Source organism: Chelonia mydas, chromosome 3 (genome assembly GCF_015237465.2).
Source record: "Chelonia mydas isolate rCheMyd1 chromosome 3, rCheMyd1.pri.v2, whole genome shotgun sequence".
In the NCBI taxonomy this organism is placed as follows: Eukaryota; Metazoa; Chordata; order Testudines; family Cheloniidae; genus Chelonia; species Chelonia mydas.
This window is the reverse complement of record NC_057851.1, coordinates 10,902,483-10,928,988: the sequence shown is the minus strand read 5'-3', so window position 1 is coordinate 10,928,988 and position 26,506 is coordinate 10,902,483. Positions and strand designations below refer to the sequence as shown.

The 26,506-nt window shown below is 46.6% G+C and overlaps 1 protein-coding gene across 6 annotated transcripts in view; it reads right to left on the bottom strand.

The window, feature by feature from the left end:
* Nucleotides 1-26,506, bottom strand: part of PKHD1 (PKHD1 ciliary IPT domain containing fibrocystin/polyductin) — a 363,852-nt gene that overhangs the window by 325,561 nt on the left and 11,785 nt on the right. For all 6 annotated transcript variants that reach the window (XR_006289317.1, XM_043542122.1, XM_037893881.2 and 3 more), the window contains exons 6-17: nt 25,156-25,213; nt 22,352-22,430; nt 19,933-20,007; nt 15,020-15,084; nt 13,770-13,809; nt 11,250-11,320; nt 8,298-8,399; nt 7,726-7,821; nt 6,906-7,047; nt 5,833-5,947; nt 2,518-2,793; nt 1,702-1,791 (exon numbers count right to left, since the gene is read on the bottom strand). Coding sequence is in view for 5 of the 6 variants with exons in the window: in XM_043542122.1 (XP_043398057.1) it covers nt 1,702-1,791; nt 2,518-2,793; nt 5,833-5,947; nt 6,906-7,047; nt 7,726-7,821; nt 8,298-8,399; nt 11,250-11,320; nt 13,770-13,809; nt 15,020-15,084; nt 19,933-20,007; nt 22,352-22,430; nt 25,156-25,213 (1,209 nt within the window). In the remaining variant the exon portion in view is untranslated. The remainder of the gene's footprint in view (nt 1-1,701; nt 1,792-2,517; nt 2,794-5,832; nt 5,948-6,905; nt 7,048-7,725; nt 7,822-8,297; nt 8,400-11,249; nt 11,321-13,769; nt 13,810-15,019; nt 15,085-19,932; nt 20,008-22,351; nt 22,431-25,155; nt 25,214-26,506) is intronic.

The following is a 26,506-nucleotide window of genomic DNA, read 5'->3' as shown; positions in this document are numbered from 1 at the left end:
GGTTCCTTGGCTGGCCAGAAGCAAGTAGTACAAGAAATATCATAGAAAAGCCGATCCTCATGAGACTTGCAGCCCAATCAGGCAGACTCGAGAGGTAGTGGCAACCAAACATATATATGATGTATAGCAGAACAAGAACCAGAGGCTGGAAGTTAAAGCCAAACAAATTCAAGTCAAAATAAAGACAAATTTTTTTTTTAAATCAGTGAGGCTGGTTAACCACTAGAACAACCAAATCACACTGCCCAGAGAAATAGTGGATTCTCCATCTTTTGATGTCTTCAAATTAGAGCTGCCACGTGATTAAAAAAATGAATCACGATTAATCACAAGATTAAAAAATTGCAGTTTTAATAGCACTGTTAAACAATAATAAAGTACCACTTACTTAAATATTTTTGGATGCTTTCTATATTCTCAAATATAGGCTCTGGGCTGGGGGTTTCACCCCCCTCGAGGCTCCAGCCTGGCTTGGAGGTTTAGCCCCCTGCCCCACTGCCTCCAAAGCTCCAGATCCCACCCCACATGCCTCCCTCCCCACCCAGAGGTATGCAATTAATGAATTAAAAAATTAACGCGTTAATTTTGCTTCCATTTAATCACAGGCGTTAACTGCAATTAATTGACAGACCTACTTCAAATCAAAACCAGATGCCTATATGGAAGACATGCTTTAGTCAAACACAAGTTATTGGGTTCAATACGGGAGTAACTGGATGAAGTCTGTAGCCTGCATTACACAAGTCAGACTACATCTAACAGTCCCTTCTGGCCCTAAAATGTATTAATCAAAGCAAACTTCCGAACACTGAGGTTCACCCATCACTTTTTTCTTTTTTAAGAGATTACTAGTTACAGTGAGGGCTAGACTCTATTCGAGTAACAAGAATTATTTCAGGAAGCTCCCTGGCCCGTGTTATGCAGAAGCTCAGGCTAGAGCACAGTGGGTCCTTTCTGGCCTTAGAATCTATGAACATTTTTTGCAGTGTTGTTGGAGCTGTGCTGGTACCCGAACATGAGAGAGACAAGGTGGGTGAGGAAATATCTTTTACTGGACCAGTGTCTGTTAGTGGAAGGGAAAAGCTTTCAAGCCTCCCAGGGGAGGTAGGAGAGCACTTAATATTAAGTGTTAGGGTTAGATTTTTAAGTGCCCTCCGACAGCATGTGTGAACCACTTCATGCTTAACAATCAGTTCCCCTCCTTATAGTTAGCTCAGCCATTCTGTTTACCTTCTCCAGACCTGGCCCAATAAGAACTATTGCCTCACCTACCTTGTCTCCAATCTACGAGCACAGCAGAAATCAATGGCTTTGAAGAACCCAGTTCCAAACCCTTGTCCGAGGGATGTGAGGTCCCTCTTGGTGTGTGTTCCTGGGTGGCAAAGAACCTATTCTCAGGCGTCCGAGTCCCTCTGCTGATCGACATGTATCTGCACACTGCTTGTGTTTCATTTTGAATGTATGGGGGACCAAATCAGATATTGCGGGATTTCAGAGGCTCTAACTAGGGGTTGGTCCACCAATATCCTTTTGAAAAGCACTCCCAATAACTGTAAAAGTACCTGGGATTACAGCAAAAGGTCTCAGTCTCCAGGCCAGATCCTCAGCCTGTGTAAGTCATCATGCCTCCACTGATTTTATTGGAGCTACAACGTTTTACACCAGGTGAGGTTTTGGCCCTCTGTCTTTACTTATACAGACCTGATCAGCTGTAGCATTTGTTGCCATCATGTTGCTGGATACATTGTCCCAGGAAATACGGAACCATCCTGTGCCAGATAAAGTCAGCATCTGACAGGTGGGAAAAACAGGAACAAACGATGTGAGCTACATACAACTCAAAAAGTGTCAGATGATCTGCTAGTTAAGGGGATCTTTACATCAGCAGTATTCTGCCCTTCTGGTCTCTGCAAGACAACAACAAGTGTCACTTTAACCACCCATCGCTCTATGTGATCTGTTGCAATTTACTCTGAAAGTCTTGGTTCTCAGATTACTGGGGCAGAGAGGTTAAGTGACTTGCCCAGGGTCACACGCAAACCAGTGGCAGACCCAGGACCAGAACCTCAGGCTCCCAATGCCCAGTCTTGTGCTTTAGCCACTAGAATAAGCGTTCCTCTAACTACTGAGAAATTCTTTTTCCTATAATAAATCTCTTTTTATTAGCTCATTATGAATATCAGTTGATTCAGTTCCCAAGTGACACACATCAGATCCATGTTTGCTAGGAAAAGAGATGTGGTCCTACCTTATGTTAACTAATATAATCAAATTCTAGTTTTAACACATGTTAGCAGGTCAAGGTAAAACTAATCTGCTAACTCATGTTAAAACTACAAACTGCCTTGTCTTCACTAGGATTTTACTCCATGTCAGTTAACTTGCCTTAACTAACAAACACACCATTTTTCTTTGCTAGTGAAGACAAGGCCTGTAAAATAAGGGTTTGCTGAAAAATAAGTGGAGTAAATAGCTCATGAAGCATTCAAGGCACAGGATCACAGACGTGGCACTGACCTGTATCTCTGGAAGCCGGTGGGCACTGGCCCGGATTTCGTGCCTCTCTCTGCGATAGGTGTTCACCACATCAGGGTTTAACCACGTGTTGTGCAGTTGAACCCCAACTTGCATCCCACTGCTTGGTGCCTTCCCATGATGCAGCGCTTCCAGGTAGTACTTTGAGCCACCCATCAGCTCAAATTTCTGGGATTTTGGCTGCCAACTCTTGCTCCAGTTCTTCTCCCAGCGCTCGGACCATTCAGAAGCACCAGCAGGAATAGAGGCAACTTTCACCTGCGTTCAAATCAACAAAAGCAACAAGGCAATTACACAGCAGTGTCTGGCTCCAAAATAATACATGAACCTGACCTCTTTGTAATTTAAAGGTACACTCTCTCCAGCTAAAGAGAAAGCAGACCACATTCACAGCTATGAGCAGATGTCTGCAGCATCCCTTCCTTTTTGGAAGGGAAAATCCTGTCTAGCACAGAGTGCTGTGATCAAGGGGTCTGAGCTGAGTCCCAAGAGGAGGTGATTTCTCATATCTCACCCCAGACCTATAACAATTCTCCCAGTGGCCTTGGATAGGTCACTTAGGTTCCTCCTCTGTAAAATGGAAGTTGTGTGATCTACCTGTCTCAGATGGGTGTTGTGAGAAACAGTCAGCTTCCACTTTTAAGCTGCTTTGAAGGTTAATAGAGCTAGATTTTATTTGATAGAGGCCCTGCTGAGTCTTCTCCTTACACTCCTGTTGAGAAATAACAGTGGCCCATGAGGAATCATCTAAACCGAGCATCTTTCATTCATTGGATTTGAAATGGAGTCTTCCCCCTCAATTCCGTGGAATCTGAGGTAACGGTGGAGGCCACCTCAGAGAAGCTGTTTGTTAGGGGGAACCCTTTCAAGGTGACAACAGGAAAAAGACACTAAAAAGAGCACCACAGCTTAAAATCACGAGAGGGAACAAAACCAGTGAGCTAATTCCCTTTCCCAACCCGAGGTATTATAAGCTACACAAGTAACACTACCTGTAGGTAAGGCTGCAGTCCCAATTTTAAGACCCAATTTTCATTTAAACCATTCAAGCGGAAATTTTTCATGCTGGGTGTCAGTCTCAGGGTGGATTTTTTTTTAAACTTTCAGTTAAACTCGGTCAGCAATTTAATTACAGGATTACATTCTAATTTTTCCGTAGGACCCCTGTCTCATTCAGTGCACAGGATGGACTGTGCGCTGGGATGAATCAAGGCTGCATGGTGAAGATGGCTGCTGTCCATAGGGCCCCTGCCTCACTTGTTGCAGAAGCTGGAAAGTGAATGAGGCAGGGAACTGGAGGAAGAGAAGGATGGTCTCAGAGTTAAGTTGAATGCTGCCCTGGAGAACTGGAGTCTATCCCTGCCTGTGCCATAGAGCTCCTGTGTGGTGCTGGGCAAGTCTCTTAAGCCAAAATGTTCCACAAGTGACCACTTGTGAAACAAGTGGGATCCGCCGTTTCTGGTTGCCCAACTTGAGATACTTGGGGTCTGATCTGCAGAAGTGCCGAGCACTCACAACTGCTACGGAGGTCAATAGCTTCCAAATTCGACACTTTGGGTTTTCTTCTCTGCCCCTCAGTTCCCCATGTATAAAACAGGGCTAATAATACCCTCATCTCACGAGAGAGTTACAGAAATAAATGCATTAATGTGCATGAAGAACTAAAATGCTATGACAGCATCATAGAAAAGCCCTTAAGGAAATTAACAATTCCATATTCAGTGCAGGGTTTGGATGGAGTGCAGTAAAAATGGCATGGGGCCACGCACTGAATGAGGAGGATAAATCGAAATATTGGATAGCGCCTCATTCAGTGGACACTGACTGAGGCAGGATTCCTGTGGGAAAACAACAGTACATGATCACGTCATTAAGGACTGTATCATCATGCATTTGCACACAAGGGGGTTAAATTAAAGTTGCACAGGCAACCTTAATTCTAGCATTTCTGTTTCCAGAGGCAGGTTTGTCAGTAAAGAAGGCACATGACTGTCATTAACAACATGTGCACCGAGCTCTGACTGAATATGCTGAGGGTTCTGGAAACAGCTGGTTCTCACTGAGCATGCTCATCTCATTTGCATAGGAACCTCCTTCCTGCTAACCTGATACTCATTCTTTTATGGTAGGTGAGATCTTCAGGGGTAGCAGAGGGAGACTTTTCCCCTCCAAGGTAACTGGGGACCAGACAAAGAGCCCTTGGAGTCTGCTCTTCCCTTGACCGTGACCTGCCAAAGGACCTCAGTCTTGAGCTAGGAGCCTCGCTTCCAGGGAGGAAAGGATAATTGAGTCTCTAAGGCTCATTTGGTTCTCGGCCTCTTAAGATAGATGCCAACAAAGGTGCCAACTGTGACTGGGTTTTTACTCGCCAACCAAACACTCCATCCACCTCCTATCAGACACATTCTAAGGAGTCACTGAAACACCATTCCCTGGCATGGGACAAGGACCCCACGTTGCAGCTGAAATTAGAACAAGGGTAGCATGTACCACCCATCCGCATTACAACACCTTTCAAAGTGCATCCCATTCTGCCAGAGGGAGAGAAAACCTGCAGCAAGCAGAGAGCATTTGGAAAGCTGGACAATCAAGGGGCCTGAGTCCCTGCTGGGTTATGCTGGGGTATGCGATAGAGACACCCCTTGCAGGGAGTTCGCTCCAAACTCCTACCCCTCGCCTTGGGGAGGCAGGAATTCACCCAGGAGTCAGTCAATCTAGCACTGCTATCAATGACAAACAAATCAGCAACGGTCCCCTTTATCAGCAAACAAACTACCTCAGTGACCCCCAGCATCAGTCCTGCAGTCTCCTATCCCTTTGGGCTCTGGCTGATTCTCATGTGCCGTGAACACTTATAGTAGCCATACACACAGGCTGCCTCCTAGGCCCGTCCCACTGCCTCCTGGCCCACTGGGTCCCTACCGCAGCACATGCTCTCTCCAGTAACGCTTCTTGAATCGCAATCCCATCCTCCAAATCAGAGAGGGTGGGCACCAGGAAGAAGGGGTGGGATTTCCTGCCACCTCTCAAGCCAACGGGCACAGGAGGTTCCCGCTTTGCCTCTTTGCTCATCTCCCCCCACCACTTGGGGTTGCAGAGCCTGCTTTCACAGCACTATTGCTGATCTGTGTAGTGTCATCACACTAGGGCAACGCCACTGAAAAAAATCAACACAACAGCTGGAGAATCAGGCCCAAGGAATCCTACTTGCATGAAGGGAAATCCCAGTGCTTGATAACTGTAAATGCAACTCTTCCATACCCTGCACGTCCTATTTTTGCTGCCCTAATGACCTACCTTTTTCCCTGGGTCTTCTGACAGGCTTAGGTGCAAGGAAGCCCTGCCATCTGCCTGAATCCAGAAAGTGTAATTATTTGTCTGTGGTGCCACAAAGAATCCACGTAGTCGTGAGCTAGGCAGCAGAAGAATATCCACGTCATATAAAAGCAGTGCCAAATCCCTGACAAACAGCTGCTTTCTCCCATTTATTAACAGGAAGAGGGAAATATTTGTACTCAAATTCAAGAGCTTTTACCAGTTTTTAGGCACTCAAAATCTGACCTGTTTTCACAGGGAAAAAAATTACGACATCGCACAAATATTTCCAAGAAAAAAAAAAGTGAAAATAGACTGGGGTTGTTTTTCTAAAGAAGAATCATCCCCATTGCTGAGTAGGAAAAAGCGTTCTGGTTGGAAACCTACCCAAGTTCAAGGGAGAGGCACGTGAAAATGTCAGAAAGGTGAAAAAGTTTGTATTTCTGCAAAGCAAAACACAGCTCTCAATGGATGAATCTCAAAAGGGTCAGCTCACGTGCACCCCAAATTTCTAAGGGCCAGCTCCTCCGCGGGAGTCTACTGGTATTGCTCCATTAACCTGCAGCTAAGCTGCTTCCCACCAGATGAGGATTTGGCCCTACATGCCTATTCCTACTTGTGGTGCACACAGCTCCTCTCCAGATGCAATACTTTCTGCTTCTGGCTGCGCTGGTTCTATCTCAAGAGCACTCTCCTTTGAGAGATTTCATCACCTCTGCCTCTAGTCCTGGGCAAAAACTAAGGAGTGCAGCAATACAAGCCAGCTGGAGGCCCAGGATCACGCCCCTGGAAGTCAGAAACTCCTCCTACACCACTCTGTTCCGGGTTCTCCATGCAGGGCAACTCAGTGACGATGAAAAATACGGGATAAAACATTTCATTGCATTTTTTGAATTTCAAAAGGCCCTAAAAACTCAAGTACTGAGCAAAGATTTGATTGGAATCAGAGCTGCGCAATGAAGCTGGTTACAAAGGACTGGTATGTGCTATTGTTACTTCTACCACTGCTAAAGGTGCGTGCCAAGTTTTCATCTCCCTTTGAGACCACGGAATACCTGAATGACTGCTGTGCCTGAAAGAGAAATCTTTCTGGAGAGCTGGCATTAGGAACAATCTGCCATCGATACCCAGGGGCTGCTTCAGTTAGATCAGTGCCTGCTGCATCATCCCAGACTTCAAAGAGAAGCCCTCTGTTTCCTGGGAAGTTAAAAAAATATATATATCAAGAATCTAGTCAGCAGCAGCTAATGGAAAGTCCACAGCACATGAGAGAATGAATAGCAAAACAATGAAAAAGCTGCAGGCATAGTCTATGGGTTGCCGGATAATAATCTCTGAAAAGAGATGTTTGGGGACCTATTAATGGGATCAATGTTAGTTCCAGGCTAGGAACACCGGAGAGACAACGCCTTGATCTAGAGAGTCCCCTCCAGCAAATAAAGAAAAGTACCAAAGGATAGTGCCTCCAGCACTCCCCAACCAAGGTGCGATGGTCAGTACATTGAAGCGAAAGGAAAAATAATTGGGAGAATCCTCAGGGAGCTCCAAAAGGAATCCGAAAACAGACTGGAAATAAAGGAGATTTGTCAGGAGGGGCAAACTCATGAATATCGGGGGCAAAACTGAGGAGTATCATCGGGTTAGTCCAGAGTTCCTAGGTTCAGATGTTACCCAGAAATCCCAAGAAAACGAGGAAGTTTGGTCAGCAAACCCAGAAGAGGCTACCCTACTACTGAAAACCCATGTGATGTGACATCAGGATAGCCCCGTTTTTATCCATCCCACTACCAAACACAGAATGAAGTCTCTACGCCATTTCCAAACGGCAGCAGAGCAGTTTGCCAAGCAGGGCCTTTGCTCTTAGAAATACTGTACCTGCTTGAGGTGCAGCAAGTCTTCTGGCCTCATCAATGGGTCCAGTGGTGCAACTAATCTTCCGGGGAGAACAGTGCTTGATTTCACAGGGAACTCCTGGCAGCGGGAAAAGGAGAAGTGGGTATATGCAGAAGGAGACTGAAGAACATAAACCCAGGCCTAAACTTTTTAAGGGATGGGCGCCCTTTGATTCTGAAAGAGATTAGCAGAGCTCCCCTGCATCACCTTCAGACAAGGGCAACATCACACCGAACAGAGGGCTTATATCTTTAGCCAGTTATTCATTTGAATTCACAGCAGTGAGGGCCTCTCATACGGCAAGTATCATGGTTCTTATGTCCACTACCATGGTACTTACCTGTACGTGGAGTCCCACCGACTTTGACTCAACTTTAGTAGGAGTTGCTGGGGCAAGTGCTATTAGAGAATCAGGCCCTAAGGGAGCTGGCTCCTCTGAACGCGTGTCCAACTGGGCATTCAATATGGTGGCAGAGGTGTAACCGAAGGCAGAATTTGGCCTGTGGTCTTCATTCCGTCACTGTAGTATCCCAAACTGATTTGTACATTGTTACCTGCAACTGTGACCTGCACGGGCTGGTCAAAGAAGTCTCCTGTGATCGTGAGGTCACTTCCTCCTCGTAGGCTTCCCGAGACAGGAAACACAGATACTATCTCTAGAGAGGAAGGAAAAGGAGACTCAGAGAATGGACCTAGCTAACATGCATTAGGAAAGGTCCATCCCACTCCTGCTTCCATTAAAACTAAAAGCAACACTTGACCTGACCTCAGGGGGAGCAGGCTCCGAGAAACTAAATGGCCCCAAATCATCCCTAGCCCGAATTCATCCAGGAAACCAGTGGAATTACAGCCAGAATTAATTTGATCCTACATGCATAGCTCAGCTAAAGGACAATTTAAGGAGGTATATAACAACTCTTACAAGCTGGTGTAATTCACATCCCGAGGAGGCCAAAATCAGGTGAAATTAAACTATTTTTGACAAGTGGTTCTCAACCTTTCCAGACTACTGTACCCCTTTTAGGAATCTAATTTTTCTTGCACACCCCCAAGTTTCACCTCACTTAAACTATTTTCTTACAAAATCAGACACAAAAATACAAAAGTGTCACAGCCCACTGTTACTAAAAAATTATTACTTTCTCGTTTTGTCTGTATGAAATTTTACATCGTACTGACTTTGCTAGTGCTTTTTATGTAGCTTGTTGTAAAACTAGGCAAATATCTAGCTGACTTGATGTACCCCTGGAAGACCTCTGCGTACCCCTGGTTCAGAACCACTGTTTTAGGCTGTTTGGCTTGCCTCTGAATTTAACCCACAGATTTGACTGTTTTGAACTTTCTGTCAGAAGTGTTGTTATATCCTGGGACCAACATGGCTATGAGAGACAGGTAAGATGGGTGAGCCCAGACCTGAAGAAGAGTTCGGTGTCAGCTTGAAACCATCTGAAGTTGGTCCAATAAGAGATATTACCTCATCCACCTTTGCTCTCTAATTGAACTTTCAAACAGTTGAATACAATGCTGTTAATCCTTAGTGTTTAGGGCCAAATCCTGAGAGGTGCTGAGCCTCTGCAATTGCCAGAGATATATATGGAAGTTGTGAATGCTCAGATTTGACCTCTAGTCTCCGTTTGCATGGACAATGTGGTTATTTTTCCACTAGATGGCAGTGTGGTGTTTAGCATTCCTCATCTCTCATGCACACACAGGTACTGTAGCTAGATGGGGCAACTGCAATTCTAAACACTGAATCACACTTTTGTAATCCTTAAAATGGGCTATTTGGAGAGATGACCTTAGCTTTCCCAAGCCTCAAATTTTTCTAATCCATCCATTTAAGGGCCATATTAATCTTTCATCTGTCAAGAGGGTCCCTCTAAATCAGCGATTGGCAACCTTTGGGACGCAGCCCGCCATGGTAAGCCCCTGGCAGGCCAGGCTGGTTTGTTTACCTGCAACATCCGCAGGTTTGGCCGATCACAGCTCCCACTGGCCGCGGTTCGCCATCCTAGGCCAATGGGGGCTGCGGGAAGCGGCGCGGGCCAAGGGATGTGCTGGCCACCCTTCCTGCAGCCTCCATTGGCCTGGGACGGCGAACCACGGACAGTCGGAACCGCGATCGGCCGAACCTGCGGACGCAGCAAGTAAACAAACCGGCCCGGCCCTCCAGGGGCTTACCGTGGCAGGCCGCATGCGAAAGGTTGCCGATCCCTGCTCTAAATCCTTTGAACCAAGTCCTTTATACATGTGCACATCACAGATCATCAGTCCATTAGTTACAGTAGCTACAATCAATGGTTAGATCAGGCCTTCGTGGGAAAGATAGAGCAGGCAAGCCCTGAAACCTGTTCAGACTAGATGAGCCAAATGGTCTTTTCTAGCCTCGTTCTATCTTTGTTAGCAATCAAAGCCAAGTGCTTTATGGTCCATGAAACTTAGACCTGTGGTTGTACTTTGAGTTTTAGACCCAGATTCTTCTTAAAGATCATTGACAGCAGCTACGGAGGATTTAATTTTCTATTGTCTAGAGAGCTGGAAATTGCATGCCAATTATTGTGAAACAAAACAATTGTTATACAATACAATGCTTTACTCAGTACAAGACAATACTACAGTAGTCTGTGATATATCTTTGCTCAGAACTCTTGACTCTCACACTAAAACTCAAGAGATACAATACAGTCAGCTAGGGGATGGGGACGAAGTAATTTTCAGCTGATTCATCCTATCCAAAGCCCCCTGCATGTCAAAGACCTCAACCCCCACCAACTTCAGGAGGATTTGAGGAGGCGGAGCAGGGTCAGGCACATAGTGTAGGTCTGGCAGGAGAAATAGTGGGGTTGCTTGATCACCATCCCATCTCCAGACCTGCTGATTCTCCAGTTGTTAGGGTTCACTTGCTCAATACCCTTTGGAGATTTCAGAGCACGCACACCCGGAAGCTGGAGACAAAGGGTACGTCTACATGAGGGGGGCTTCCCAGAGTGGGCAGACAGACGTAAAAATAGCAGTTCGGGCTGGGGCTGGAGCCTGGGTTCTGAAGCCCCACAAGGGGAGAGGGTCTCAGAGCCCGGGGTTAAGCCCGAGCCCCAAGGTCTACACTGCAATTTCACAGCCCTGCAGCCTGAGCCCTGCGAGCCCGAGCCAGCTGAATCAGGCCCCCCATGGGTGTTTTACTGCAGTGTAGACACACCCTGAGTGATAAGGCCCCTCTTGAGGGGCGTTCAGTTCAGCATGCAATGAAAGCAGGAAGAGAGGGGAAATCTGGACACTTCCCAACCTTAGCTCATAAAAAGATAGAGGGCTAGATTTTGTATCTCATCCTGAGGTCCTTGTTGGGCTCTCTGTCTACATGAGAGCAACTCCCACTGAATCCAAAGGGAAATGCACACAAGGATTGAAGGCACAGTAACATTGGGAAGAATAGTAGAAAGATTTTCTTCATAGGCCTCTTTGGACTTGTCATGGGACAGGGCAGTCATCGGGGAAGCAGCGAACAGCACCTGAGAATGTTTGATACAAGAAAAGCTCCTGTTTGGCACTGATGAGCCAAGCATCCTTGCGCACCATCGACCTGCAACATGAGAGAAAGGCCTGTGAAACTCTTTGAAATCTGAGCTGAGGATGGATCTGCCCACAGTACCAGGGAAGCTGAACAGAACATCTCAGAATAAACACAGGAGAACACAGTTATTCTAGGATAACAAATGCTACTTTTCACCCATATATAGAATCATAGAATCACAGAATATGAGGATTGGAAGAGACCTCAGGAGGTCATCTAGTTCAATCCCCTGCTCAAAGCAGGACCAACCCCAACTGAATCATCCTAGCCAAGGCTTTGTCAAGCCGGGCCTTAAAAACCTCCAAGGATGGAGATTCCACTACCTCCCTAGGTAACGCATTCCAGTGCTTCACCACCCTCCTAGTGAAATAGTGTTTCCTAATATCCAACCTAGACCTCCCCCACTGCAACTTGAGACCATTGCTCCTTGTTCTGTCATCTGCCACCACTGAGAACAGCCAAGCTCCATCCTCTTTGGAACCCCCTTTCAGGTAGTTGAAGGCTACTATCAATATTGCAGCATTCATTCAAGCATCCGAATTAGAGCTGGTCAAAATTCTTCAACTGAAAAATTTTGCCATCATCAAAGGCAGTTTTGTTGAAATCAAAATCTACTATCTCATACTTTCCTACAGGTTTTCCTACTTTTTGCAAGTGTGTAATAGTAAAAAGGGGGGTTTTCCCCACTTTCAGATACTTTGCCTTTTCCCTTTTCTTTCAGTTGGAAAGGGTAGAAAATTAAAAGAAGGGAGAGAAGGGGGAGGGATTCAAAATCCAAAAATGGAAAATTGAAATGTTTTTGGTGTCCAAAAAAATGAAATGTGACATTCCAAGTCAAAAGAAACAAAAGAGTTCCCAAAACCCAACATTTTGCAGTCAAATTTTCAGTGATTTTTCTCACAGAAAACTCAGCGGGGAAAATTTCGGTTTTCCAACCAGCTCTAACTGAAGTGTATTGTGGGATAGATGGTAGCATTTAACCACTGGCTTACGGATGGAGTCACCATACCCAATATGTGCCTCTCAGAGTTCCAGCAAGTGCAGAATGGATAGCGAACCATGCTGGCCAATGTCAGGGATTCAACCAACTAACTCCAGCACTAAACACATGAGTCTCTACAGGTTGAGCTAAAAAGCTAGATTCCAGAGTTGATATCTGGGACAGACTCATTTCCTCAGTGAATTGGGCATGGCGTGGGAAGACCTATCACATACTAGACCAGTGGGTTACACACAGACTGTATCATCCTTTTGAATAGACAAGCATATTCCCCTGCCACAGTTTGTACGTGGGGGGTGTAGGTCATGGTGCACCTTGTTCCCACGCCCTCTGGGGCAGCTTGCAGTCTTGGAGACACATGGAAGGAAAAGAAAAGTGCAGAGACTGTCCCTAGCCTTTGCATAGAGGGGGTTGGACTAGATGGCCTCCTGAGGTCCCTTCCAACTCTGATATTCTATGATTCTATGCGAAGTGCCTTCGACCCTGGACAACACTCCCTGCACAACCTGTTGGAGTTGTGGGGGCCCTTTATAAGCATTAAGTCTCAACACCATGGTGAGGTAGAGAAAACGGGTACAGCGAGATTAAGTGACTAGCCCACGTGTAACCTGTGCCTGCTTGTTGTGGTACTCTGTCCCCCTCTAGTGGCAGCTAGACCAGACAGAGATTGATGAGTCTGCTACAGCCTTGGCTAAGAGAGATGTGTCCTTTAGCTCATGCATTAAGCTCCAGGGGTCCCAGGTTTGGTCCCGTCTGCTCGCGACCGGGATCTGTTGGTGTTACACCTGCTCACCGAGGAAATCCGTGACAGAGTCAGAAGTCGAACCCAGCAGTTAATAAGGAAGCTGCCACAATGCATACGCTGATTTCTACCAACAGCTCAGAGATCTGCGGTTGACTTTTTTGTCCAAACAACTGATTCATGAGCAAGGACAATGAACAGCACTGATAATCAAGCCACTGGGAGCAAGGCTCTTCTGCTGTGTAAAGCAAAACCCGCACAGAAATCTCACTGGGCATCAGCTGCCAGACACCCCTTCTGACACTGCATTTGGACCAGAACCAACCCCTTCCTCCTTCCCCACCCCTAACATTCACAACTGAAGTTCTGGTTTTGGCCCATCTAAGAGAAATAAATGTCCACAAGTCACTCAGCCACCCTGCACATGTAGAAGAGTGGTGATAGGGAATTATGCCCATCTGTATCTAATGGATACCCCTGTTCTGTGCACTTTAACAATGGCAAGAAGACCCCCAGATCCTTTCGATAGTCTCTAGGGAACTTTCTTCTTATTGCAATGATGATCAGTTCATCCCGTTGAGACAGCAAAGGGCCATGGCTAGGTATGTATATGCAAGTTCTATTAAATGTATCCAGGTCCTCTTTCTGGACCCAGAAATGCAGCTGTGCTACCATAGGAAACCACAGATGAACGAGGCAGTGTTTCAATTACTCACTTTCCTTTGTTGAACACTGAAAAGCTAATGTTCTGCGAACCTGTTGGAAGAGAAAACACACACAGTTAATGCAGGAACATGGGGGAGTCCGTAGAAAAAGCACACCAGACTAGGATCTACACTAAGGGCCTGATTCTCCTTTCTTCACTGACTTTACTCCGGTGTATCTCCATTGACTTCAGGGGAGCTATTCTGATTTACCGCAAGAGGACAAAGTGCATCAACTAGTTATGCTATGAGATGGCACAGAAGCTCGAGAACCACACCCCAAAAAACCCAGTGGAGTGGTCACACCAAAACCAGATTGCACAGTCTCCAGCTGACAGAGGAGCCTGCCACATTATTATTATGGGAGCACCTAGAGACCCCAACCGAGATCAGGACCCCGTTGAGCCAGTCGCTGTCGCATTTTACAATCTAAACATACAAAACAGAGTCAGGGGAAATGAGGCACACAGAAAGCTTCAGAGTAATCTTCTCAAAAGCCTCTAAGTCCTGTTTTCAAACAGGACTATGGCTCTTAGGAAGTTTAAGTCTCACTGAAAGTCGGTGGGATTTTGGCTCCGAAGTCACTTTTGAAAACAGGACTGAAGCACTTTTGAAAATGTCACTCAAAGTGACTGCCCACAGCCTCCTAGCAGGTCAGTATCCAAGCCAGGTCTCTAGAATCCCAGTTCAGTGGCTTAGCCACCAGACCTAAATAACTCTGGGCTTCCATCAGGGCAAACCCTTACACATTGGTAATCACATGAGGCAGCTTCCCCACCCCTCCACCTATTCTCCTAGGAATGGCCTGTATCAAAGGCCTACAACCCAGATGACAAGCATAGCAAAAGGGGCACCTTCACAGCCCTAGTAACACAGTGATGTGAACCAATGAGCAAGTGACACACTGAGCCCACAAACACCATCAAAACTCAGCTACTCCAGGGACAGGGCCGTAAAAGTACATAGCTGGGGACAACTCATTCTTGTGCGCCTCCACTTAGATACGAGGAGGAAAGTTATCATGTAAAGAAAGGTGAAGGTCAAAAAATGGGTGAGGGAGGGAAATGTTTACAATAAATAAGTCATTAGGTTACAATCATAAGACCAGAGTCAGAAAGGGCAGAAGCGTTCCAGGGACTCGCTCCCGACCCTGGGTTTCCGATGGGACAGCTGTACACCCAGGGGGGTATTTCATTAATCATGCCACCTTTCGAGGCAGAGACCAGAATTGTAGGTATACATGTTCTCCTCTTTCCACTGACCGATATAGCTGCCTTCGATATGGCACTGTAAGGTCCCTGTTCCATGATCCATCTGAATGGGATAGCTGTAAAGAGACAGCGAAATTGTGAAGCCTTTAGAAAGGAAAGGGAACACAAGGAAAACACAGCCATACCATTCCAAACAAAACACAGCTTGTCCCCAGTCCCAGGGCTTGATCCTGATACTGGAAGGATGCTTGGACCCTCAGCTTAAATGGGAGGTGAAGGCAAACAGCATCTCACAAGACTGGGTCACTGGAGAAGGTGCATAGGAGGAGGGATGTAAGGAAGAGGTACAGTCCTGAGGTTGCTGTGATGCAGACTAGCTACTGGCCAGACCTTTCTGGGCATATCTACACTGCAAAGTAAGCCCAGGGTTCAAACTCAGGCTCAAGACTCAACCCTCTTCCATCTGCACACAAATCACGCTAACCCAAAGCTTGGACTCAGGGTCCCAGGACCCTACAGGGCTGGAGGTTCCGAGCCGGACTCAAGCTGGGAACCCGGACTCAAGCCTTATTGCTGTGCAGTATAGATGCAGCCCCGCTGGACTCATGCTCTGGGAGCCCACCAAACTTATCCCGCAATTCCACGGGCTGACTTTCTTTGTCCTCTGGAAAGTCAAGTTTGGTGGACAGCCAAGTTTTCCCACAATGCACCATGAACAAAGGGCTAGAGCGGCCACATTTTCGCAGAGCAATAGAAAGTCTGGGATATGGGTGGTTGGACTTGGGCCTGTATAATGCAGTGTAGACACTGGAGACCCAGGATGGGATGGGGCCCAGGATTCAACAAGTCCTAACCTGGGGCTACCACTAAGTGTAGATGCTCAAGCCCTAGGTTAACAAACCTGTCCACTAACTTGAATTCTACTGACTCTGGGCTTACTCTGTAGTGTAGACATACACTCTATGGCCCCAAGGTATGAGAAATGCAACAATGGCTTAAAGGTGGACTTTGTCCCCTGTCACAATGTGGACTGGGCCTCTTTAAGGAGCCCCCAGCCCAATGGTGCCTCATTAATGGCCCCTAAATGGGGCCTGATAGACAGCAACTGACGCCTCTAAAGAGCCAAAGGGAAACAGAAAACAAAGGTTTCAGAGTAGCAGCCGTGTTAGTCTGTATCCGCAAAAAGAAAAGGAGGACTTGTGGCACCTTAGAGACTAACAAATTTATTTGAGCATAAGCTTTCGTGAGCTACAGCTCACTTCAATGCATCCAATGAAGTGAGCTGTAGCTCACGAAAGCTTATGCTCAAATAAATTTGTTAGTCTCTAAGGTGCCACAAGTCCTCCTTTTCTTTTTGAAACAAAGGGAAACAGAAAACTGTGACAGAGACCAGAAGACTTCTGAAGAAGACCCTTGATCGGGGAAGGGTTTGGGCCAGGAAGTCAGAGGGCTGAAGATAGCTGAAGGCCAGAGAAAGAGGACTCCAGGGAAGAAGGGAGGAACATTCCAGCTAGGAAGGGCTGGGAGTTGCCTGCTGAAAGCAGGGAATTGAGTTGAACTTTGTAGATTTTATTTTGGGACTTTGAGTTTTGTTCTGAACTTTGATCTTGATAAACCCAGCCCCTATGGAGGGGTGGATTGCCTGTATGCACAATTTATTAAGGAGTCCTGAAGAGGGAAACAGAGGTAGGAAGCTGCAACACCCCTGACCACAAGGGGGTGCTCAGGAGGAGGCAGACCCGGATTATTTCCCCCACCCCAAACCACAGAAATGGAGAAACTGAGAATCAGGTCCTGTGTGTCTTTCCAAGAAGAGAGGAGCCTGCACATTGCAGTATTACCAGAACAGTTCTCTCTCAGAGGGGTGGTTATAGATTACTAGCAAGCAGGCTAAGAATGTTGTTAATATTGAAACTGCTTTGAAAAAATCAATGATGCCAAGGGTAGGTTTGTAAAAGTTTAAACAGTAATTTGACAAACCGCTTAAACCCTTAATAGTTTGGCCCTGCCACTCCCATATTTTAAACAAGGACCTTTTCATCAGCAGCGGAGAAGGAATTTATGATTTAAGGGAACTGAGATAGTTTATATTTGGCTAAATAAGTAACGCAAACAGGAATGCCACTGCCAGGAGCTGCTGTCCCGGGGGCATGAAAACTTCCCCCCCATGGAGATCCACTCTGGCAGCTTTCCTATTACACTGCACTTAGTCACTTACACCTGTATTTAAAGTGAGTGATGATACTTCCACCCTCTGTGTCACTTAGAAGAGTCAAGCGCCCGATCCTCATCTGCAATGAACTCCTGCACAGCTGACATTGTCTACACTGGGAGCTTAGTCACTAGTGTCGCCGCACCAGTGCAAGCCCTGGTGTGCTCCGTTGGTGGAGATCTTGTCTACAATCTCTATTGGTGCAGCTGGCCCCAATTTAACCCACATGGGGAAAGGGGGGGTTTAAACCATGCTGTGTCACTGCTTCCAATGCTGGGGCTTTGCATTGGGGGCGACTATCCGCAGCTAAAATCCCAACAGCAATAAGGCCTAAGCCGTTCTATTAGCCCCCCTGACCCTGAGATCCACTGGTCTCACTGGTGCCAGTAGGGTGGGTCTGTTCTGCCAGCCAAAGCATCCTGGAGAGTGCTGTGCGTTCTAGCTCTACCCTCTGCTTTCCCCCTGCGCATTCCTAATACACCCCCTACACTGGGGTGGAGTGGGCAGTGCAAAGGCAGCTATGCTGGCCCACTCCCATGGCATAAAAGGACCTTAGCTGTCAGGAACTATGGGCTTGAGTTCCCTCAGCTGAGCCTGCGGCTAGCCTGCTCAGCCCTCGGGCCAGTTAATGAGGCCAGTGGGGCTGCAGCAGAACCGCCTGATTGGCAGGCCTGCCCAACTGGCTGTCGGCAGCCCACAGGTCTGCATTCAACAGCAGCGGCAGGTTGTTGGCTGCTCAGCCCTTACACAGACAGCTGCATTCTCCTATCCCGCTCCCCTGCTTGGCTCCTGACTCAGCTCTGACCCTTGGCCAGTCTCCGCTCTGACCCTTGGCCTAGTGGTTAAAGCCTGTTCCTGGCTTTAACCACGAGGCCAGGCTCCAGCTCGAACCACTAGGTCAGATCTCCCACATCCCAGTCCCTGACACTTAACAAGGACTATGGAATCAGTCTCTTGTCTTTTGTTCAGTGCACATTTCCTAGCATGCCACTTATACTCAGGTTGGCAATGATTAAAGCCAAGGGACAAATTTCTGATGGACCAATTTTCCACCCGAAGACCCAGTATCATCAAAAACAAAATGTTTTGTGGAAAAGGGACAATTTCATAGAATATCAGGGTTGGAAGGGACCTCAGGAGGTCATCTAGTCCAACCCCCTGCTCAAAGCAGGGCCAATCCCCAACTAAATCATCCCAGCCAGGGCTTTTTCAAGCCTGACCTTAAAAACCTCAAAGGAAGGAGATTCCACCACCTCCCTAGGTAACCCATTCCACTGCTTTACCACCCTCCTAATGAAAAAGTTTTTCCTAATATCCAACCTGAACCTCCCCCACTGCAACTTGAGACCATTACTCCTTTCAAGAAGTTGTTCACTGGAAAAATTCTCGAAACGAGTTGTTTTGACTCTCATTGTTTCAACTTTGATATTAGATTAAATTATTGATTTAAATATATTTATACACATAGTGCTTTTATGATTAGATGTATTGTATTCGGTGTTTCATATTATACTATTTTGACACTATCAAAATGATCCAATGTTTCTGAATCTAATTTTTTCTGAATTTCTGTTCCATAAGGAATTTTAACCTTTTGTTCCCATTTGGAACAAAAACAAAATTTTGAAACGGCAGAATTTCCCGCAGAACATAAATTCAGTTTTCCAAGCAGCTCTAATAACTATGTTGTTGCCTAACAGGATGCAAGAGAACCAGGAACCTAAAACCTCCCCTGACTGTGGTAATCTAACAAGATGCAGGCAAACAACGAAAAAGATGAAATTTAATAAAGGCCAGGGCAAAATTCTGCACTTAGGAAGGAAAGATCAAATGCACAACTACAAAATAAGAGGGATAAGAGGTTAGGTGGTCGTACTGCTGTAAAGGATCTCATGGTTATAGTGGATCACAAATTGAATGAGTCAATGATGAAATGCAGTTGTGGAAAAGGAGTGTAGTAACAGGAGTGTTGTAAGAAAGACACAAGAAGTAATTGTCCAGTTCCACTCAGCAGTGAGGAGACCTCACTGGAGTACCGTGTCCAGTTCTGGGTGCTATGCTTCAGGAAAGATGTGGACAAACCGGAGAGAGTCCAGAGGAGAGCAGCAAAACTGATAAAATGTTTAGAAAACCTGACCAAAAAGTTAAAAAAACAAAACAAACAAAAAAACACTGGGCATGTTTAGTTTTAGAAAAGAAGACAGGGGGAGCTGATAACAGTCTTTAAATATGTTAAGGGCTGCTGTAAAAGAGGAGTGTGATCTATTGCTCTCTCTGTTCACTGAAGGTAGAAGAAGTAGTAATCCGCTTATTCTGCAGCAAGGGAGATTTAGTTTAGAAATTAGGGAAAACATTCTAACTATGAGGGTAGTTAAGCTCTGGAATAGGCTTCCATGGGAGGTTGTGGAATACCCATTATTGGAGGTTTTTCAGAACAGTTGGACAAACACCTGTCAGGGACAGTCTAGGTTTACTTGGTCTTGCCTCACTGCAGGGGGCTGGACTCAGTGACTTCGAGCTCCCTTCCAGCCCTACATTTCTATGAAAATCAACCATCTAGAACCCCAGGCGCTCCAACTGTTTACCCAATGAGCTGACTTTTCAAGAGCCCCTCGAAATTGTGACAAAGCACCTGCCTGTTGTTATCATAACCGAGATGGACAGACGATCCTCTACAATCAATCATATGGAGATGTCACAGCAATATGAAATTAGCTACAACCCAAAGCAAAAAGGAAGATCACAAACTAACATGCTTCTCGTTTGCTTGTTGGCAAAAGAACAGAGGCTGATCCATCCATCTCCTTCCGCCTCGAGGATAACAGGGCTAGATAGGAAACAAACAGGAAAGATGTGACATTAGGGGAAGCCATTAAGCTCAAGGGTGAAATTCTGGACCGACTGAAGTCACTGGCAAAACGTCCACTGGCTTCGGTGAAAAAATAAATTCCATATTTTGGAACTATTTGACTTGACAACCCTGGAAAGCTGTGTCCCATACACCTTATGAAACATGCACAACTCTTGCAAATCTAAGGAGCCCTAGCCTCATTCACTGGGCATTTTACAAGATCCACGTGAATGAGGCAAGAGCTCATGTGAAATCCTGCTCCAGTCACTGCACATATTCACTAAAGGTGAGCATAGCGGTCCTATAAAACTATAGGCTGAATCTATTCAGTTGTTGAATTTTCTCGAGTATGCTCACCAGTGTTTTGAGGTTATATTGTAAATAAATGAAACCAGCATTTCAGTGGAGGATACCAACACACCAAAGCTACACTGAAACACATTCCAACTTTCCATTTCATTAACCACAGCACTTGTAGTTCCCATTGAAGATGGGTGAAACAATAACTGGTACTGAATGCAGGACGTTAATCAGTATCCAGAGGCTAGGGTTGTTGACTCTGAATCAGCTGGTGTAAATCAGTGCAGCTCTACTGACTTACGATTAGGACTCTGTGTCATGGAGGTCGTGGATTTCATGACTTCCTGCAACCTCTGTGACTTCTGCAGCGGCCAGCATGGCTGACGCTGGGGCTAGCTGCTCAGGTGACCTGGGGGACAGCCACGCTAGCCGTTGCTGGAGCGGCTCTGCAGCCAGCTGCTCGGGTGGCCCCGCAGCCGGCCGCCACCCTGGAGGCCCCGGGCAGCTGGCCCTGGTGACTGCCTGAGCAGCGGTCCTGGGGGTGGCCAGAGCTGCCGCAGCTCAGCAGCTCCTGGCAGCAGTCCCAGGATGGCTGGAGCAGCTGCTGGCCCCCCAGGGCTCCCCCACCCCGGTGGTGGCCAGAGCAGCTCCTGGGCTCCCAGGGATCCCCCCAGCAGTGGCTGAAGCAGCCACCTGCCCCCCGGGACGTCTCCGCAGCAGCAGCCAGAGCAGCTGCTGCCTGGCTCCCCCCACAGCAGTGGCCAGAGCAGCCGCTGGCCCCCTTGGGGCTCCCCCCATCAGCACCCCCGCCTAAGATTCAATCAGGGGTATTTATGGTATAAGTCATGGACAGGCCACGAGCCATGATTTTTTGTTTCTTGCCCGTGACCTATCCATGACTTATACCATAAATGCCCATGATTAAATCCTCGCCTTACTTATGATTTATATCGTCTGAGTTCCCTAACTGGAGAATTTACCTGCGACTCACCAGAATGCTGCCTCCCCTGCAGCAAAAGTCTGTTGCTTCAGAGACTGGTGAATAAAACACCCTAGGCAAACGTGCAATGGGAGAATATTTCTTCCTGACCCCTCGGATGAGCAGTGAAATTCTTGAAGCATGAGGTCTGATTACCCTTCTCGTCACGTAAATTGCTGCATGACCAAATACTTTAAAGGAACTGTAGACCCTCTGGGCCCTGATTCTCCACAGCCTTGCACAACCATGCCTACACATGCCAGTTCAGAATCCGCCAGTCACTTAGCCTAGTGGTCGCATTTTATCCCCACTTTGAACTCGCTGGGCCTCTGTTACCCTCCATCTTGTGTGACCATTCACACCAATGGGCATTCAGAATGGTGGCATTTTACACCCACCTGACCCTGGTGTAAATGACCACTTAAGCAACAGGGCAATGGAAAACCAGGTTGCCACTCTGTGGAAGTGCAAGTGACTCTATGAAGCTCGAGGCAGTGGCGATTGAGGCACACAGCCCAGATCCTCCAGGGTATTTAGGCATCTATCTTCCAGAGATTTCAATGGAAGCTAGGAGTCTAAATACCTTTGAGGATTTGGCCCACTGTTTCTTAAGAGCTCTGCTTTAACTTTACATTTGCCATGAAAATTACTCTCCCCAACCAAGCGAATAGAATTTCTAAAAATGCAATTGGAAGAGGAAATTTATTAACTTGTAGTTTCCTACATTTGAAATTAGTTTCTTTTAATCTCTTAACCCAAATAAAACCTCCAACATCCAGATGCAATTACAGTACAATTCACACTGAGCCACAATTGACTGTGCAGACGCTCAATCAACGGACTAGCTTAATGGACCAGTTGCAATTAGATTAACAAAGTTTGCTGGAGCCCAACTCGTGAGCTGCAATAAACCACAACAAGAGGAAACCAGCAGCTCTGTGCCAACTGGTTGCAATTTATTGCTGTCAAGGAGGCTGATCGAAGAAATGCCCAAAAAACCAATCACATGGACAGAGCCAGAACATTAATATATGTAATTACCCATCAATATAGTCAGCGTTAAAGTCCATGGTTTCGTATTTTCCAGCAATGATCTGCCCACAGACTTGTATTACGTTTCCTGTTTAAATGAGAAATAAAATAAAGGGATTATTTTTAAACAGCATGCTAATGTTTGTGGAGTGAGGCAGCTGACAAAGTGGGGGTTAAGGGCCAGATTTACTAAGGGGTATTTAATAATTATTATTATTTGTATTACCAGAGTCCCTGGAAGTCCCCAGTCATGGCCCACTGTGCTAGGCACTGTACAAACACAGAACAAAGAGACAGTCCCTCCCCCGATGAGCTTACAATCTAAAAAAAGACAAGAGAGACAGCAGATGGATAAAGACAGGGGAGCACAAGGAAACAATACAGGTGCCTAGTGGGACCTACAAAAGTCCTTAGGCCAGCAGCTCCCACTGGCAGTCAACAGGAGTCAACTATTTCACTGACTTAACTGGAAACTCATTTTTGGTACTAAAAAGAGAATTCCAATTTCTGGTTTTTCCAACAGACACCAACAATTTTTGACAAAATGAAAAAAAAAATGTTCCTCTAGTTTTTTCATTGGTTTTTAAAAAAGTGTAGAATTACCTGGCCAGCTTTCCTGCCGAGTCATTTCAGTTAGCCAAACGGCATCTTTTGGACATTGTTTTTTTATTTTGGAGACCCGAGATTGTGCTTTTATGTTAATTACAGATCTGAGTCAGCTGAGCACTTAACCACATGCTTAACTTTGAGCTGATGAGTAGCCCCATCATTATTCAGGAAAGCATTTAACCCCTGCTTCCCATTAGGCATGTGAATTTCCATTAGACTATCTGCAGGATTAAAATTAGGCATGTTCTTTAGCACTCCATTGAATTGGGGCCGTTAATGCAGTACTGAGACTGAATAGGTAAAAACCACAACAAAAGTCCGTGGGTCAAAATCTGCTCTCTTTGCCCTTAACTCCAGATTAACACCATTGATTTCAGTGGGCACATTTCACTTTTACACTGGTGCAACTCAGATCAGAATCTATCACCACGCATATGAATTACGAGCTGGAAAACACGGTTATCCCTATTGGACAGGTGATTGAACTGAGGCATCTGAGGCATCTTTCAGCACCTAAATACCTTTGTTAATTGAGCCCTAGGACACTTGCTTTCAAAGCACTTCAAAGTCCAAAACGGTAAATTATACTCAGATGATCTTCCAAAGTAGCTCAAAAATGTCAGTGGAATTATGGCACAAAGAGACCAAGTCCCTGAATCCATAGCTCACTCTCAGACAAACCACCAGTGAGATACACATGCCAAAAGAGAAAGTCATAGACACCTGAAACAGACAAGCATCTATTCTGATCTGAAGTCCTATACAAGTGTTTACTTCCTCCTGCTTGACTCTCATAGAACCAGGCTTGGGCTTTGTCTACCTCTTTTTTTGCTGATTGAGGCCCCGATCCAGATCTGCTCACGCAAAGCCCCTTTGAAGTTAGTGAGACTCTGTGTGGGTGCAGCAGTTTGAATGGGGTTGCAGAATCAGGACCTAGGACTTTAATCCCTTTAAAAGTAATTACCCGCCCCCCCAAAAAAGGAGCCAGGAGATCACCAGAAATACAGATAACCAAGGCATGCACTATTGTTCTACAACATCCTCCTACTCAGACAGCCTTGTGCAAAGGCAGTCAAGTGCCTCACTCCTACAGACACCAAATGCAAGTGTTACCCACTAGTCACTGCATGCTACTAGGATTGCCAACTTTCTAACCACACAAAACTGAACACCCCCACCCCGCCCCCTGCGTCGCCCTTTCTGAGGCCCCGCTCATGCCCTGCCCCTCCTCCAAGGCCCCACCCCCACTCGCTCCATCCCCCTTCCCTCCATCGCTCGCTTTTCCCCACCCTCACTCACTTTCACCGGGTCAGGGCAGGAGGTTGGGGAGGGAAGGCGGGTGGGAAGGCTCTGGCTGGGGCTGCAGGCTCTGGATTGGGGCTGGGGCTGAGGGGTTCGGAGTGTGGGAGGGGGTGTGGGCTCTGGGGTGGGGCAGGGAGTTAGGGTTGCGGGGGGGGGGGGGGGTTGAGGGCTCCAGCTGGATGTGAGGCCAGGGATGCAGGACGGGGCTCTGGGCTTGGCCAGGGAGTTGGGGGGCCAGAGGGCTGAGGGCTCCGGGGTGTGCGGTGGTCCTGGCAGCATTTACCGCGGCTCTGAGGAAGTGGCCGCCAGGTCCCTGCAGCCTCTAGGCGCATGGGTGGCCAGGTGGCTCTGCGCGGTGTGCGCTGCCTTTGCGCCCGCAGGCCCCACCCCCCACAGCTCCCATTGGTCATGGTTTCCTGTCAATGGGAGCTGCAGAGCCAATCCTGAGTGTGGAGGCAGTGCATGGATCCTCCCTGGCTGCCCCAGCGCCTACAGGCCGCAAGGACCTGGTGGCCACTTCCTGGAGCCACGTGGAGCCAGGGTAGGTAGGGAGCCTGCCTTCGCCCCAGGTCCTGGCTGTGTCACCGATCGGACTTTTAACAGCCCAGTTGGCGGTGTCAACGGGAGCCGCCAGGGTCCCTTTTTGACTGGGCTTTACGGTTGAAAACCAGACACCTGGCAACCCTACATGCTAAGCATCCTCACTGTGCCTGATCCGGAGAATATGAGTCTTACTAACTATAGAGCCTTGACTTCATAGCTCAAACTATAGTAGCTCATGCTTTCAGCTCTGTAGATGCCTAATTTAATCCCCAGTGTATCAGCTAAAATGGCAGCCCTTGCCCGGAAGATGAAAATATGTAACATCAAAGCAGTCTCCATTTTAAAGGAAGATCCCTTACCTGGGACGCCAGATGGTGGATTAATTTGGTAAACCACAGGTGTCTGTGCAACAGAAAACTGCAAGAAGAATTTTGTTGTTAAATAAACAAGCTTCCACAGCAGCCCTACAAGATCTGATTATGCATCATTCGCAACACAGCTGGCAACCAGCATTTCAGACACACTTATTTTGAGGCTTGTCTTTAAAGTGCATTTCTACTCTGATGAGTGACTATGTAAAACTGCCCCCTTCTTATAGGCAAATTTGCTCCCAGTGTGTTCTGAGTCAGATCTGCCCATTTTAGTGATGACAATAGGTGTCTACTGCTGGTTACTTCTGCTAGCTCTGCAGAACCAGCACAGTGAAGAGAAGAGAGAGCTGCATTCGTCTCCATCTTGTGCCTCACCAATAAAACTGTTATTAAGTTGCTAATCAGTTACACCGGTGCATCCTCACTGAAGGCAACGGGTCTGTACAGGGGTCACCAAGGATCTAACTCAACCTGCAGGACAGAAGGGCAATATGATCTCATGCTCCAGAATATAACCTGATTGTCAAGCTTCCTTCCCCACTCTGAACTCTAGGGTACAGATGTGGGGACCTGCATGAAAACCTCCTAAGCTTACTTCTACCAGCTTAGGTTAAAACTTCCCCAAGGTACAAACTATTTTACCCTTGGACTTCCACTGCCACCACCAAACTTTATCTGGGTTCCTGAAAAAACGTATTTTGGAAACGTCTTTCCCCCCAAAATCCTCCCAACCCTTGCACCCCACTTCCTGGGGAAGGTTTGGTAAAAATCCTCACCAGTTTGCGTAGGTGACCACAGACCCTTGGATCTTAGAACAATGAAAAAGCATTCAGTTTCCTTACAAGAAGACTTTTAATAGAAGTAAAAAAGAATCACCTCTGTAAAATCAGGATGGTAAATACCTTACAGGGTAATTAGATTCAAAACATAGAGAATCCTTCTAGGCAAAACCTTAAGTTACAAAAAAGACACACAGACAGGAATATTCATTCTATTCAGCACAGCTATTTTCTCAGCCATTTAAAGAAATCATATTCTAACGCATCTCTAGCTAGATTACTTACTAAGTTCTAAGACTCCATTCCTGTTCTGTCTCCGGCAAAAGCATCACCCAGACAGACACAGACCCTTTGTTTTTCTCCCTCCTCCCAGCTTTTGAAAGTATCTTGTCTCCTCATTGGTCATTTTGGTCAGGTGCCAGAGTGGTTACCTTTAGCTTCTTAACCCTTTACAGGTGAGAGGATTTTTCCTCTGGCCAGGAGGGATTTTAAAGGGGTTTACCCTTCCCTTTATATTTATGACGCTGATCATTGCAGAAGTTGGAAACTAGGGCCAGATT